At 42.4% G+C, this 12781-nt stretch overlaps 1 protein-coding gene across 1 annotated transcript in view; it reads left to right on the top strand.

Moving 5' to 3' along the window:
- The window catches only part of LOC121614869 (protein unc-13 homolog A-like), a 30494-nt gene extending 18018 nt beyond the window's left edge, over positions 1-12476 (top strand). Inside the window, exons 18-40 of the mRNA XM_041948959.1 lie at positions 230-399; positions 577-692; positions 1725-1888; positions 2088-2241; positions 2533-2601; positions 2800-2889; positions 3339-3473; positions 3631-3758; positions 4517-4602; positions 4721-4847; positions 4944-5040; positions 6445-6588; positions 6694-6777; positions 7280-7357; positions 7442-7530; positions 7610-7753; positions 8198-8321; positions 8911-8967; positions 9086-9166; positions 9903-10050; positions 11405-11491; positions 11614-11770; positions 12188-12476. Of these exons, the coding sequence (XP_041804893.1) occupies positions 230-399; positions 577-692; positions 1725-1888; positions 2088-2241; positions 2533-2601; positions 2800-2889; positions 3339-3473; positions 3631-3758; positions 4517-4602; positions 4721-4847; positions 4944-5040; positions 6445-6588; positions 6694-6777; positions 7280-7357; positions 7442-7530; positions 7610-7753; positions 8198-8321; positions 8911-8967; positions 9086-9166; positions 9903-10050; positions 11405-11491; positions 11614-11770; positions 12188-12476 (2818 nt within the window). The remainder of the gene's footprint in view (positions 1-229; positions 400-576; positions 693-1724; positions 1889-2087; positions 2242-2532; positions 2602-2799; positions 2890-3338; positions 3474-3630; positions 3759-4516; positions 4603-4720; positions 4848-4943; positions 5041-6444; positions 6589-6693; positions 6778-7279; positions 7358-7441; positions 7531-7609; positions 7754-8197; positions 8322-8910; positions 8968-9085; positions 9167-9902; positions 10051-11404; positions 11492-11613; positions 11771-12187) is intronic.
- The last annotated feature ends 305 nt before the right edge of the window (positions 12477-12781 follow it).

Raw genomic sequence — 12781 nt, forward strand, 5'->3', positions numbered from 1 at the left:
CTTTAATATGTTGACACATCATTTTATGTCACTATAGTGACAAATTTATGGTGATTTCTCAGAAAAATGTATTTAATACACCCAATTTGTTGTTTTTGGATCACTAGAGGGCCATGCAGTACTTAGAAATTAGTGCATTTTCCACACATTTCCTCCGCCATCATGACTTGTTCCTCTGTATCACAGTTGTTGACTACTTCTGTTTGCCAACTATCTCTGCCTCATCCAGTGAATGCCACAACTCGTCTGACCGCATCAAGGTACGCGTGTGGGACGAGGATGACGACATCAAGTCGCGTGTGAAACAGAGGTTCAAACGCGAAAGCGATGACTTCCTGGGTCAAACAATCATCGAAGTCCGGACTCTGAGCGGGGAGATGGACGTTTGGTACAACCTGGGTAAGCTTTTGAGATAAGGGAAAAAGCTGTGGAGAATTAGAGATGGATGAGAGGAACTGCAGCTCATACAGAGCAGCTATCAGAACAAGAAGCAGATAACTAAAGCGCTTGTCTCTTGTAGACGGAACAGGTTTCAGTCAACTAAGGATGCATGTACATCTTACTTTCATTCCACAGACAAGAGAACTGATAAGTCTGCTGTGTCAGGAGCCATCCGGATGCACATAAGTGTGGAGATCAAAGGAGAGGAGACAGTTGCTCCTTACCATGTCCAGTACACCTGTCTACACGAGGTCAGTCTGAGTGAACATCTGGTGGAAATCTTCCACATATTGTTGTGGTTATTTGCATTCGAAATAAAACATTAAATATGCAAGAGGAACCTGCTGTCCTGAGTTCATTAGTTCCAGTCCAGTTTCACTCTGGGTTTAACTTTAACCCCTTAACGCTGACTGTCGCAAATTCGCATCATACTGCTTTAATCCACATTGCAGCCGAATCGCGCATGCATTCCTCTAATGCCGATTTGTGCATATTCAACACACACCTAGAAACCTTTTGCAAGCACTGGTTTCTCGTTGGACTGGTCAAAGTGAAAACTACATCTGTTGTGTTGTTACAATGTAATGGTTGTAAGCCAATTTTGTGGCTTTTATGATGCACATTTATGAAAAGTATTTTTATGCAAATTAGCGTCAACAGGGGTTAATGCTTAAATGCAAGCATTTAAGCATTAACACAACAGACTCAGTGTTACGTATGAGACTGTCTAGAAGTCCTATAGAGCTTTATATATAATCGTATTACTTTGCAGAATCATTAGAGTCACTATCCTGAAATCTGAACTTCAAGTCAAAATCAATCTGAATTTAGGCATATTTCTAGTTGACATTGTTTCCAACATTATTCCACGCCACAGAAACAAGTGGCAAACATTGCTTGTGTTGTTTCATATGTCTTAACCATTCAAAATTCAATCAGCTTCAACTAGTCAAAAACTGCTTTGGATAGTCAAACACATAAATATGTTGCTTTGTGTTACCTCAACGTCACTGAGATGATATACTTTAAGGCTTCTGGCTGTCCAAGCGTCAATACTTACAAAAGATTTTTAAGGCCTCTTTCTGTATGTATGTATCTTACCTTTTTATCTGACTCATTAGATGTATTTGAGATGTATTTACATTTTTTACAATCTTTGAATTTTCTTTGTTTTTTTTTGTTTTTTTGCTTTGTTAAGTTCATCAACTTCTTAAAGCTAATAGTGATAATGATAATAGCCTGAAGCACAGAAGCATATGTATCTGTCCTGTGTCCTTGTACAGCATCTGTTCCAGTACACCACCGAGGAGCAGAATGGTGGCGTAGTAAAGATTCCTGATGCTAAAGGCGACGATGCCTGGAAAGTGTACTTTGAGGAGACGGCTCAGGAGATAGTGGACGAGTTCGCCATGAGATACGGAGTGGAGTCCATCTACCAGGCTATGACGTCAGTCCCTCAGCCATTACTCTGAATGTTTGACTTTGAAAGTTAAATAGGAAACTGGACCGACTTACCACCACAGTGGCTTTAGCATTTTGACATTAGTGAGATAATGTGTACATAGTTCAGTGTTTTTTTTCCAATAAAAGGGTTTCAGGAGTAAATAAATGCACTAAATGTTCTTTTTGCCACTTCCACCCCACAGCCACTTTGCCTGCTTGTCATCTAAGTATATGTGCCCCGGAGTGCCAGCTGTGATGAGCACCCTGCTTGCCAACATCAATGCTTACTACGCCCACACCACCCAGTCCTCCAACAATGTTTCTGCCTCGGACAGATTTGCCGCATCAAACTTTGGCGTGAGTGCCTGAGAAATACTTTGTGATATTTTATCTCTTCTTCATTTATCTGACTATATACTACTAAAGGCCTTATATTCTAAATGAATATCTTTTTTAAAGACTTTGAATTGACTAGCTCTTTGTCCCTCTGGGGCTGTAGTCAGGTTAATGTGGCTAAGCCTACTTCTCCAAACATCCAATCACCTGATGCTTGTGAGATCCCGCCTCGGGTTTGTGTACTCAGTGGTAAGTTATCTTTCAGCTGTTCAGCTGTTTCTGAGTTTCATTTTTTGTGTCTTTTCTGTGTAGAAGGAGAGGTTTGTTAAACTGCTGGATCAGCTGCACAACTCCCTGAGGATTGACCTGTCCATGTACCGGGTACTGACTGCTTCTCTCTGTTATAACATATTCTCTGTGTATATGTGTGGGAAAGCCTTCTTCTTCTTCTTTTTGGGGACTGAGATGAAACCAACGTTGTCTTTATATGGTCACTGCTAATATTCATTTCCTTCATCTTACTACCTGAAGAAAGAGAAAACTTTTAAACTCTTTGCGTGCTTGTCAATGTGCTTTCAGAATAACTTCCCTGCCAGCAGTCCTGAAAGACTACAAGACCTCAAGTCTACTGTTGATCTCTTGACTAGCATCACATTCTTCAGGATGAAGGTATGGATGAATGAAAGACCGATCTTTTCTTTTCTTTTCTTTCCTTTTCTTTTCTTTCCTTTCCTTTTCTTTTCTTTTCTTTTCTTTTCTTTTCTTTTCTTTTCTTTTCACAGTAGCACTTGACTCCAGAATAAACATGGTACAAATTTCCAGTATTTTCTGTAAAGTAGCCTGGGGCGCAAACTTAAAATTACCCTTTCCAAACTGAAGCTATTATCATGGAACTCTGTGTGTGCAGGGTTGTGTGTGTGTGTGTGTGTGCATGTGTGTGAATTTGTGCATGTATGTGTGTGTGTGTGTGTTAATGTATGTTTATGCGATTTATGCAGCTCAGTGAGTTTATGGTTAAATTCCCACTGAGATAAATTCCTGCAGAGAACGCCTGTGTATCTGTCAGCTCTTTGAGGTGAATTGGATTCAACCATATGTTGTGTAATGTTTGTTTTCAGGTCCAGGAGCTACAGAGTCCCCCCAGGGCAAGCCAGGTGGTGAAGGACTGCGTAAAAGCCTGTCTCAACTCCACCTACGAGTACATTTTCAACAACTGCCACGACCTCTACAACAGGGAATATCAGACAGACCCTGTATGTCTGTGTGTGTGTGAGGCAAAAGTCCTGTATATGTGTGCTTGCAGATGATGCCATTAAGAGTATTCCTACTCTTCTGTGCCACTCACTACAGAAACATTCTTGATGGATGCAGCTGCTAAGATGTGAATCCATAATCTCTTTCTGTCTCCAGTCAAAGGCAGTCCCTCCAGATGAGCAGGGTCCCAGCATCAAAAACCTGGACTTCTGGTCCAAACTCATCACCCTCATCGTCTCCATCATAGAGGAGGACAAAAACTCCTACACTCCCTGCCTTAATCAGTGAGTCTCATAACGTTGGTCTAATTCCTCAAGTTTAGCATGCAGAGCCAGTGTTGTCAAATTCAAGGTCAGTTAAGGAAAACTCTCTAAGGTAACAGCTCTATGGCATTTGTTTCAAGTAAAATGATGTAAAACAGTAGAATATGAGGAGGGGAGTGTCAGAGCATTACGAGAAACAGAAACAGACCAAACAGCCAAACAAACTGTGTTTGTTTTGAAACCACAAGGTGTTCCCTGTCAGTTCTAAACTATGAAATATAGAAGATGCACTTACAGTATGTAAGAATATAAAACTCTAAAAAACAAAAGCATCCAGCTTTACAAAATCGACAACATTATGTTTTTGTATTACATGCCCGATTTCAAAAATTTTACGAAGCGTTCCTGAGCTCATGTAGTAACATCCTGTGTTTCACAACATGAAACCATCCTTTCTTGTGAACAACTGAGCCTTTCGAGGATGTCCCTTTTATACCCATTAATGACACTATCACCTGTTACCAATGTACCTGTTTACCTGTGGTTGTTTGGATTTGGACCAATGCTACTTCTTACATTTACTGCTTTTATTATATACAAATATATGTACTTATGTATGTGTATGTAATTCTCTCTGGTGCATTTTCTTTCTGTGGCAGCTAAAAATAAACAGAGGAAGCACTGATGGAGTTACATAAAAAATGAGCCTGGGTTATCTTGTTAAATAATAGAGTGCCATTACTGGAGCTGGATTTAAGCCTGAGTACCGCCTCTTATAGGTTTCCCCAGGAACTAAACGTGGGCAAGATCAGCGCTGAGGTCATGTGGAATATGTTTGCCCAAGATATGAAATACGCCATGGAAGGTAGGTTTCTATGTGTGCCGTTGGGACTGGGGGGTGTCAGGAGTGTTTTTTATGTGTAAATATGGAGACAGATTGATGTAGTAGGACTTCTCATTCTTTCTTTCTCTTTGATATTCAGAGCATGAGAAAAACCGCCTGTGTAAAAGCGCAGATTATATGAACTTGCACTTCAAGGTGAAGTGGCTCTATAACGAGTACTGCAAGGAACTGGCCACTTTCCAGAAGCACGTCCCTGAATACCCAGCGTAAGTATCTTATAAACAGAACCAAACCTTTTCCTCCTACATTTGCCACTGTCAGGCAGAGACTCATGGTGCCTCTGCTTGGTCCTTGTTCTGCAGCTGGTTTGAACCATTTGTCATCATGTGGTTGGACGAGAATGAAGAAGTGTCGAGAGATTTTCTACATGGAGCCCTGGAGAGAGACAAAAAAGACGGGGTAACTGCTTTTATCTGCATCCTTCATGTGTAAAATGCTAGCTCATTAAATGAAAAAAGAAACAAAACAAACCACAGCCTGTTGTTAGCAAGTGCTACAAAACTGCACCCAAAAACACTTACACCCTTTGCTTTCTGGCCAAGAGTTCACTGAGAAGATTTACACCACTCTCATGTCTATACTGCAAATATGAAACTTCCACCAGCAGCTGGCTAACTTAGCTTAGCATTAAGACTGGAAGCAGGGGAAACAGTTAGCCTGGCTCTGTCCAAAGGCAACAAAATTCAACTAGCAGCACGTCTAAAGCTCATTAATTAATTATTTCTTGCTTGGTAAATCCAAACCAAAGTGTAAAAGAATGACTTCTTGGAGTCTGTTTCTACTCCTTGTGCTGAACTAAGCTAACAGGCTGCTGGCGGTAATTTTGTATTTACTGCTCAGACATGACAGTGGTATCAATCTCCTTGTCTAACTCAGAACAAAAGGGAATAAGCATATTTCCCCAAATATGAACTAGTCATTTAACAACCAATGTCAGGAGCAGTGTGCAGGAAGACTGTTCTGAAAAAAAAGAAGAAATAATTGAAACAGGCAATCAAGTTTTACTAAAATTCAACAATCAACTTCTGCTGAGACAGTAATAAAATGCAGTATGAAAGCTAAAATCTGACCTCCTACCTGCAGCATTCCCCCCTCCAAAAAATGTATTCATGCATTTCTCATGCAAATTCAAGCAATTTAACATCATCTCTCCTGACTCAGCACCTTCCAGGCTGAGAAGAGCAAGTTGAAGGCCTCAAGGCAATCAATAATGGCTCAATACCAAAGTAAAAAAAAAGCTTCACTGCAGAGAAGAGCAGATGCTACAACACAAGTCTATGTGCACACACATAGCACTCAGTGACTCATACTCAGTCTCAGGCACACCTAAATATCCACACAACAAGAGGGTCGATACAAAGCAGCTGAAGATTCTCCCTGCTCGTATGTCAGGAATCCTTTGGGTCTAATTACTGTCGCCAGAGGCAGCTTCTGCTTCCCTGTGTCAGCAAAACAGTGGCCCCCACTCCCAGTCACATAGCATAACACTATTCACTAATGGCAGGGCTGTTAATGAGGGCCCTGCTCCCCATCATAACCCTGTGATCGCCTCCATGGCTCACATCCAAGTGCTTTCAGAGGAATCCCTCCACAAATCATTTGATTGCAGTCACATGCGGCTGAAGAGAGATCACATTCATTGTCAATGGTATGTAACAGCGCTGCTCTCACCCCGGGGGGGACTCAAACCCCTCACTTTCAATGTTAGTTAGATCACCGTGCTGCAGCATCAGCACCGCCGCAGAACAGCTTCTCATATTTCCCCCTCACCCCCCGGTCCTGTTCTTTCTTCTCGCTCTCCAGTTCCAGGTCACATCAGAGCACGCTTTGTTCTCCTGCTCCGTGGTGGACGTGTTCTCTCAGCTCAATCAGAGCTTTGAAATCATCCGCAAACTGGAGTGTCCCGACCCTCAGATCGTTGGCAACTACATGAAGAGATTTGCCAAGGTGACTTTCGCCCGCTAACACTCTCACGGAATGTCTTCACCTGAGTGTAATCTATTTCTCAGCGTTACTGTGCAATGATTCTGTCATTTTGTTTGTTTCTCGTAGACCATCGGCAATGTCCTGCTGTCTTACGCTGACATCATTGCAAAGGACTTTCCAAATCACGTCAAGAAGGAGAAAGTGGTGGGTGTTTGTTTTAAAATAGAAGACATAAAAGAAACATTTGGCACAAGAAGGTACCAGGTGGAAATCTGTGTCAGTGGAATAAACAACAGTGACAACAGTTTAATAGTTTTATTTGAGCTCCATCAAGACTGAGCTGTAAGACGTACGCAGTTTGATGTATGTGGTGAGGTTGATTCATTTCTGCACAGTAAACCGCTCTTCAGTGTAATAGCTGTGCTCAGGTCGCAGTGTTTTAAAGTGAATTAGGGCTGTGTAATTAGCTGAATGTGGTGTAGGCTGGGGGGAAAGTGGGCTGCACTCCCAGAGAGACCAGGAGCCCCCAGAGGAGCAGTAATTACTGAAAACTCCTGCTTCTCCTGCCCCGCATCACCAAGAGTGTTTTCGCCAAAGAAGCAATAAAAAAGTTAGGAGGACTAACCTTGATTGATTACAATAATACGCTGGGAGCAGACAGAGGAAAGGGAGGTAGAGGTGTGTGCAATGATTTTTCTCTTTCTCCCCACAGCCATGTATCATCATCAATAACATCCAGCAGCTCCGAGTTCAGCTGGAGAAGATGTTTGAGGCCATGGGAGGCAAAGATGTGAGTTTCCACGCCCGCCATTATTGTTATGATTGTGCTAACATGACATGTCTCGTGCATTCATCCCATTTCTTCTTGTTCCAGCTCAACGTGGAGGCCAGCGACTTCCTCAAGGAGCTGCAGAACAAACTCAACAACGTCATGGACGACCTCAGCCGCATCTTTGCTGTCAGGTGCGTAAAAAGTGCTGTGAGCGATTTCTCCAGCTGATTTCAGAGTCTGCTTTCATGCTGTTTCTTTTGTGTGATGTAGTTTCCAGCCCCAGATCGAGGACAACGTGAGGCAAATGGGAGACATCCTAGCCCAGGTCAAAGGTCAGACTGTCCCGGCCAACGGCAGCGTGGTTCAGGAGGCCGACAATGTCCTGCAGCCAATCATGGACTTCCTGGACAGCAAGTATGTACGGCTGGATGTCGAACATCGATACTGTTCAAGAATTTAAATGTGTCTAAAAAAATTTTTGCTCTTTCTTTGATCAGATATTTCTTTTATCTCAATCAGAAAATCTGGAAAAATGTCTTTTAAGTTCTTGTTTGGCTGTTTTTCCTAAGACAACAGCCAATATTTTGTCAAATGAACAAATGATTTGTAGAAAAAGTTATTTTCCTCATACTAAGCAACTGAAAAAAGTTTTGTTTAGATATTGAAGCTCAAGTATCGCTCTGACCCAAACCTTCAAAGCTTGTACACGTTTTTATAATGCACAGTTTGTACCTTTATGAATGAACTTGCTCAAACACTCAAGCCACAATAGCCCTCACAGACACACACATTCCAAAAATACATACAGAATTTGTGTTTCGCCTCCATGTTAAGAGATTGTGTGTTTTTGTGTTTCAGCCTGTCGCTGTTTGCTAAGATCTGTGAGAAGACGGTCCTGAAGAGAGTGCTGAAGGAGCTGTGGAAGCTAGTGATGAACACAATGGAAAAAACAATTGTGCTTCCAACACTTACTGACCAGACGGTATGTGATTTAAAAAAAAAAGACATTTGCTTCTTTTTTTTCACCTTTTTTTTCTTCTCTGCTTCTGAATTTCAGTGCTTTTCATCTCTGGGTTCAGTTGTGATTAAGCCATCTGTCCTGCCGTTACCCCATTCTCTCTCCCTTCTTACCTTTCTAGGGTTATTGGAAGTATTTGTGTATGTGTGTGTTTGTGTGTGTCTGCACCCTTTGTAAGCATGAAGAAACACTATTTTTATCAGGCTTTGTCATCTTTTTTTTTTTTATTCTTTCTTCTTCTCTGTCTCTATCAGTGCTTCAAAACCTAATTTAAACGGCAGCATGATGCACCCGAGACAACATTACCTGCCCATTAGTCCCTGCAATACTGACTAACCGTATACCAAAGCACTAAAACCTTTTTTCTCTCCCAAGATGAAGCTTGTTTATTGTGAATGTTTATTTAAAAGATATCTAAATCTAAAGTACAGAATTTCTAGTTTACTTCTCCCCCTCTCACTCTCATTTCTTGTGTCTGCAGCTGTCTGTCCTCACTGAACCTCCTGAACTCACCTCTCACGTTGTCACTTGTCTGTCTGTCTCTCCATGACAGGGCACTCAGATGATCTTCAACGCTGCTAAGGAGTTGGGCCAGCTGTCTAAGCTCAAGGTGATGAAAACAGAGGGTAGCAACCGCAATAAAAATAATGAGACATACGTGAAATATAGGCTACATTCTAGCTGTAACAGTGGTATAGACTGACTCCTTTGTTTGATCTGTCCTGCAGGAGCACATGGGGCGAGAGGAGGCCAAAGCTCTGACTCCGAAGCAGTGTGCAGTAATAGAGCTGGCACTGGACACTATTAAGGTATTGTGTGATGTGTTGGACAAGTGGAACAGCTGGCAGGGAAATTGACCCTATTGATTCTTACTCTTACAATGTTTTTGTTTGCTCTGTGTTTGCTTAACACAAAGAAATAGTTCAAGAAGTTTCAGCTTGCCCTGAAAAAGCACTGACAGATAGACAGACAGACATATCAGTCTTTGAAATACACATTTTTTTAAAGACACACAAGAAAGTCGAATCATAAAAGCAGACAATGAACAATAATTGAGATTTACTTTGAGTAGGGGAAGAAGAGTCTGTAGCTGACACTGGGCAAATACTGTGGATTTGCAGCTTTAATTATAGTCATTTATGTAAATTAGTTATCTTACTTCAGGGTGACACGTACTGTATATTTTGTATAGATCAAAGAATTATGGAATTAAGTAAAACATCATTCATATCAATGGACTTTGAATGTTATACTCAGTTTCAGTACTGCACTGCACTGCACACTACTGCATCTGCCTGCTTGTACATTAGTGCAGGTTTAGAGATGTTTGAGTTACCAAACCAGCTTTTAAAACACCATCCCGTTGCTTAATAGCGCCAAGGCTGACAAGATTGTTCCGCACTACTGAACAGTTTTGTCACACTTGTACATTTTTCCACTTAGAGCTCTCTGTGTCCTACTCTCTGTCAGTCTCTCCACCTGCCTGCCCGCCCGCCGTCTACCCATCTACAATAAGCGTGTGTTGTGTCTCATCTGTTTACGTAGCAATACTTCCACGCCGGTGGTGTGGGCCTGAAGAAAACGTTCTTGGAAAAGAGTCCAGACCTGCAGTCTCTGCGTTACGCCTTGTCTCTGTACACCCAGGCCACAGACAAGCTCATCAGGAAGTTTGTCCTCTCACAGAATGCTCAGGGTACATCTTCAAACACACACACACACACAATCGCACAGCAGCTTCAAACAATTTCACACAAAAAGGCTTTCAGTTAGTCTCAAAGAGCTCCACTGCTTATTCTACTGTTACTATGGTTTATGGAATTAAATGGGATTATGAGATTAAATAGAATAACTTGCTTACAGTGTTGGAAGAAAATGTTTAATTCATTGCTTCAGTCAGTTACAGTTGCAATACCAGCAAGTGCAAAACTGCTCTTTGCATTTCCTGGTTTCAGTTATATACAGTATGAAGTTGAATGCCCCAGATGGATTTTAGATAAGCAGAAAACGGGAATGATTAATATTTGAAATAGCTTTAATACCAAGGACACCATATTTGCAGAGATATTTCAGCCGTCAGCCACAGCTCTTTAATTTGCAGAATTTAAACAGTTGTATTCATGCTTTGCCATTTCTGTACTGATGAACACTTTCTCTGCCCTTGTCTGATGCTGACTCTCCTCTGTCTCCTCTCAGTCCACGGAGGGAAAGGGATCAGGTGCACGGCAAACGAAGACACACCACCAGAGAAAGGTTTGTGTCAGCAATGTTATGTAAAAGCTGCATGTCCCCCAGAGCCTCCCACAGCAGCTCAGACATCTGTGTGATCAAACTGTCATCAACCAAAGATAACCCGAGACAGCGAGCAGCACTAGCCCTCGGCACAGCCTGGTCTCTCTCTTTTCCTCCTTTTCACTTTCCTCTTTGAACTCCTTTTTATCAGCTGTTTAAGAAACGTCTACATTATACGTAGAGCTGACCAGGTGAGAAATTGAATATAAAAACTGCAGCGACTCGAGATCAAGGAGAGCGTAGGATGTTCAAGACACGATGAATAAAAGACCAAGTCGTGCACAGATTGTGTCTGCTGATAAAGGGAGCTTTTCTCCAGGAAAATTGTGTTGCACTTTGGATTTTTTTTTTCAGTTTCATCTCCTTTTTTCTTTTCCCTTCAGCATCAAGAGAGCGTTAAGAATGGATTACCAGCCATTGCTGCTTTACAGTTTGCCATTTGCTCAGCATTAGAGCTGGCACAAAAGCTGCTTTACCCAGCCAAGTCTTGCTCATCTGATTATCACAGAGAACCTGTGTGTGTGTGTGTGTGCGTGTGTGTGTGTGTGTGTGTGTGCGTGTGTGTGTGTGTGTGTGTGTGTGTGTGTGTGTGGTTTCTGCAGGTTTAAATTTAGTTCACAATCTGCTGATACATTCCAATTCTTCAAGTCATATATCTCAACTGTGCTACATTGTGGACTGGAAAAAAAATACTGGTTATGGCCACCCGGAGACAAAACACACACACAATCCACCACTTACTGAGTGTGTCTTTACAGCAGCGGGAGTGGACGCCGTTGGCGAGGTGGTCATGTGCGTGGACATTTTACCCCAGCCTAATGGAGAACACAAGATCAACGTGAAAGGTAAGAAAGCAGAGCAGACTGCACCACTGTCCCATTTTCCTGAACTCTCTCAGTTATTTTTCTGTAGTTTCTGTCTTCTCCTTCCTTCCATCTTAAATTTAACCCACTTTCAACAACAACAGTGGTGGCTGCTAATGACCTGAAATGGAAGGCGCAGGGCTTCAGGCCCTTCGTGGAAGTCTACATCATCGGCCCTCACCTCAGTGACAAGAAGAGGAAGTTTGCCACCAAGTCCAAGAACAACACCTGGTCACCCAAGTTCAGCGAAAGCTTCCAGTAGTGAGTATCTACCATGTCTGCTGGATTTGATCGTCTCGCGTCTTTATTTTCCTTTTGTTTTAATCACATGATGAGTTAAATTTAATGCTATCACTGTGATAACAGGCCAGACAGACAGGACAACATGCAACGCAGCACACTAACAGAGACCTCATACTACAAATAGACATGTTGAAATACACAAAGTACCTTTAATAAACACTGAGAAGACAAAAAGATAAAAACAACATGATTGAGTTGAATAGCTGCAGGAAATATACTTCTTTTTGCTAGTCCAGACAACTTGAACTGCGAGGTTAACTTGGTGACTTAAATGGAAGAGCTTGAATTGCTCTAATCTTGAATATTAGTAAAAATCCACTTAATGAGGCTCACGTGTGGTGTAAAACATGGATGTGATTCTGTCGTCTGTTTCAGCTCGTTGGGCACTGAGGTCGGCCCGGAGAGCTACGAGCTGCAGGTGTGCGTGAAGGACTACTGCTTTGCCAGAGAGGACCGCACCGTGGGCATGGGCGTGCTGCAGGTGAAGGACATAGCCAGCAAGGGCAGCGTCACCTGCTGGATGCCGCTGGGCAGACGCGTCCACATGGACGAGACGGGCCTGACGGTGCTGCGCATCCTCTCTCAGCGCAACAACGATGACGTGGCTAAAGAGTTCGTCAAGCTCAAGTCGGACCAGCGCTCGGCCGAGGAGGGCCGCAGCTGAGGCGGCCAGGGGGGAGTCGGAGAGAGGACACACATGTGCACAAAAACACCAGTGACGTCCCCGACAGATGTAGTATTATGCACACATTTAGCACTCACACCTACACAGATAGACAACCATGTGCAATACACAAGCACACACACGAAAATGCTCTATTGTACATATATCTGCATACATTATGCAACATTTACATGGCAATGTTATCAATGCAAACATGGAGGGATACGTTTCTAAAAAAAATCAGATTTAATTTTGAATATTTCAACAGCTTAGGGTTAGCCTCATGTTAGTGATCACCTGTCAGT

The sequence above is a fragment of the Chelmon rostratus genome, chromosome 12, assembly GCF_017976325.1.
Source record: "Chelmon rostratus isolate fCheRos1 chromosome 12, fCheRos1.pri, whole genome shotgun sequence".
Taxonomy (NCBI): domain Eukaryota; kingdom Metazoa; phylum Chordata; class Actinopteri; order Chaetodontiformes; family Chaetodontidae; genus Chelmon; species Chelmon rostratus.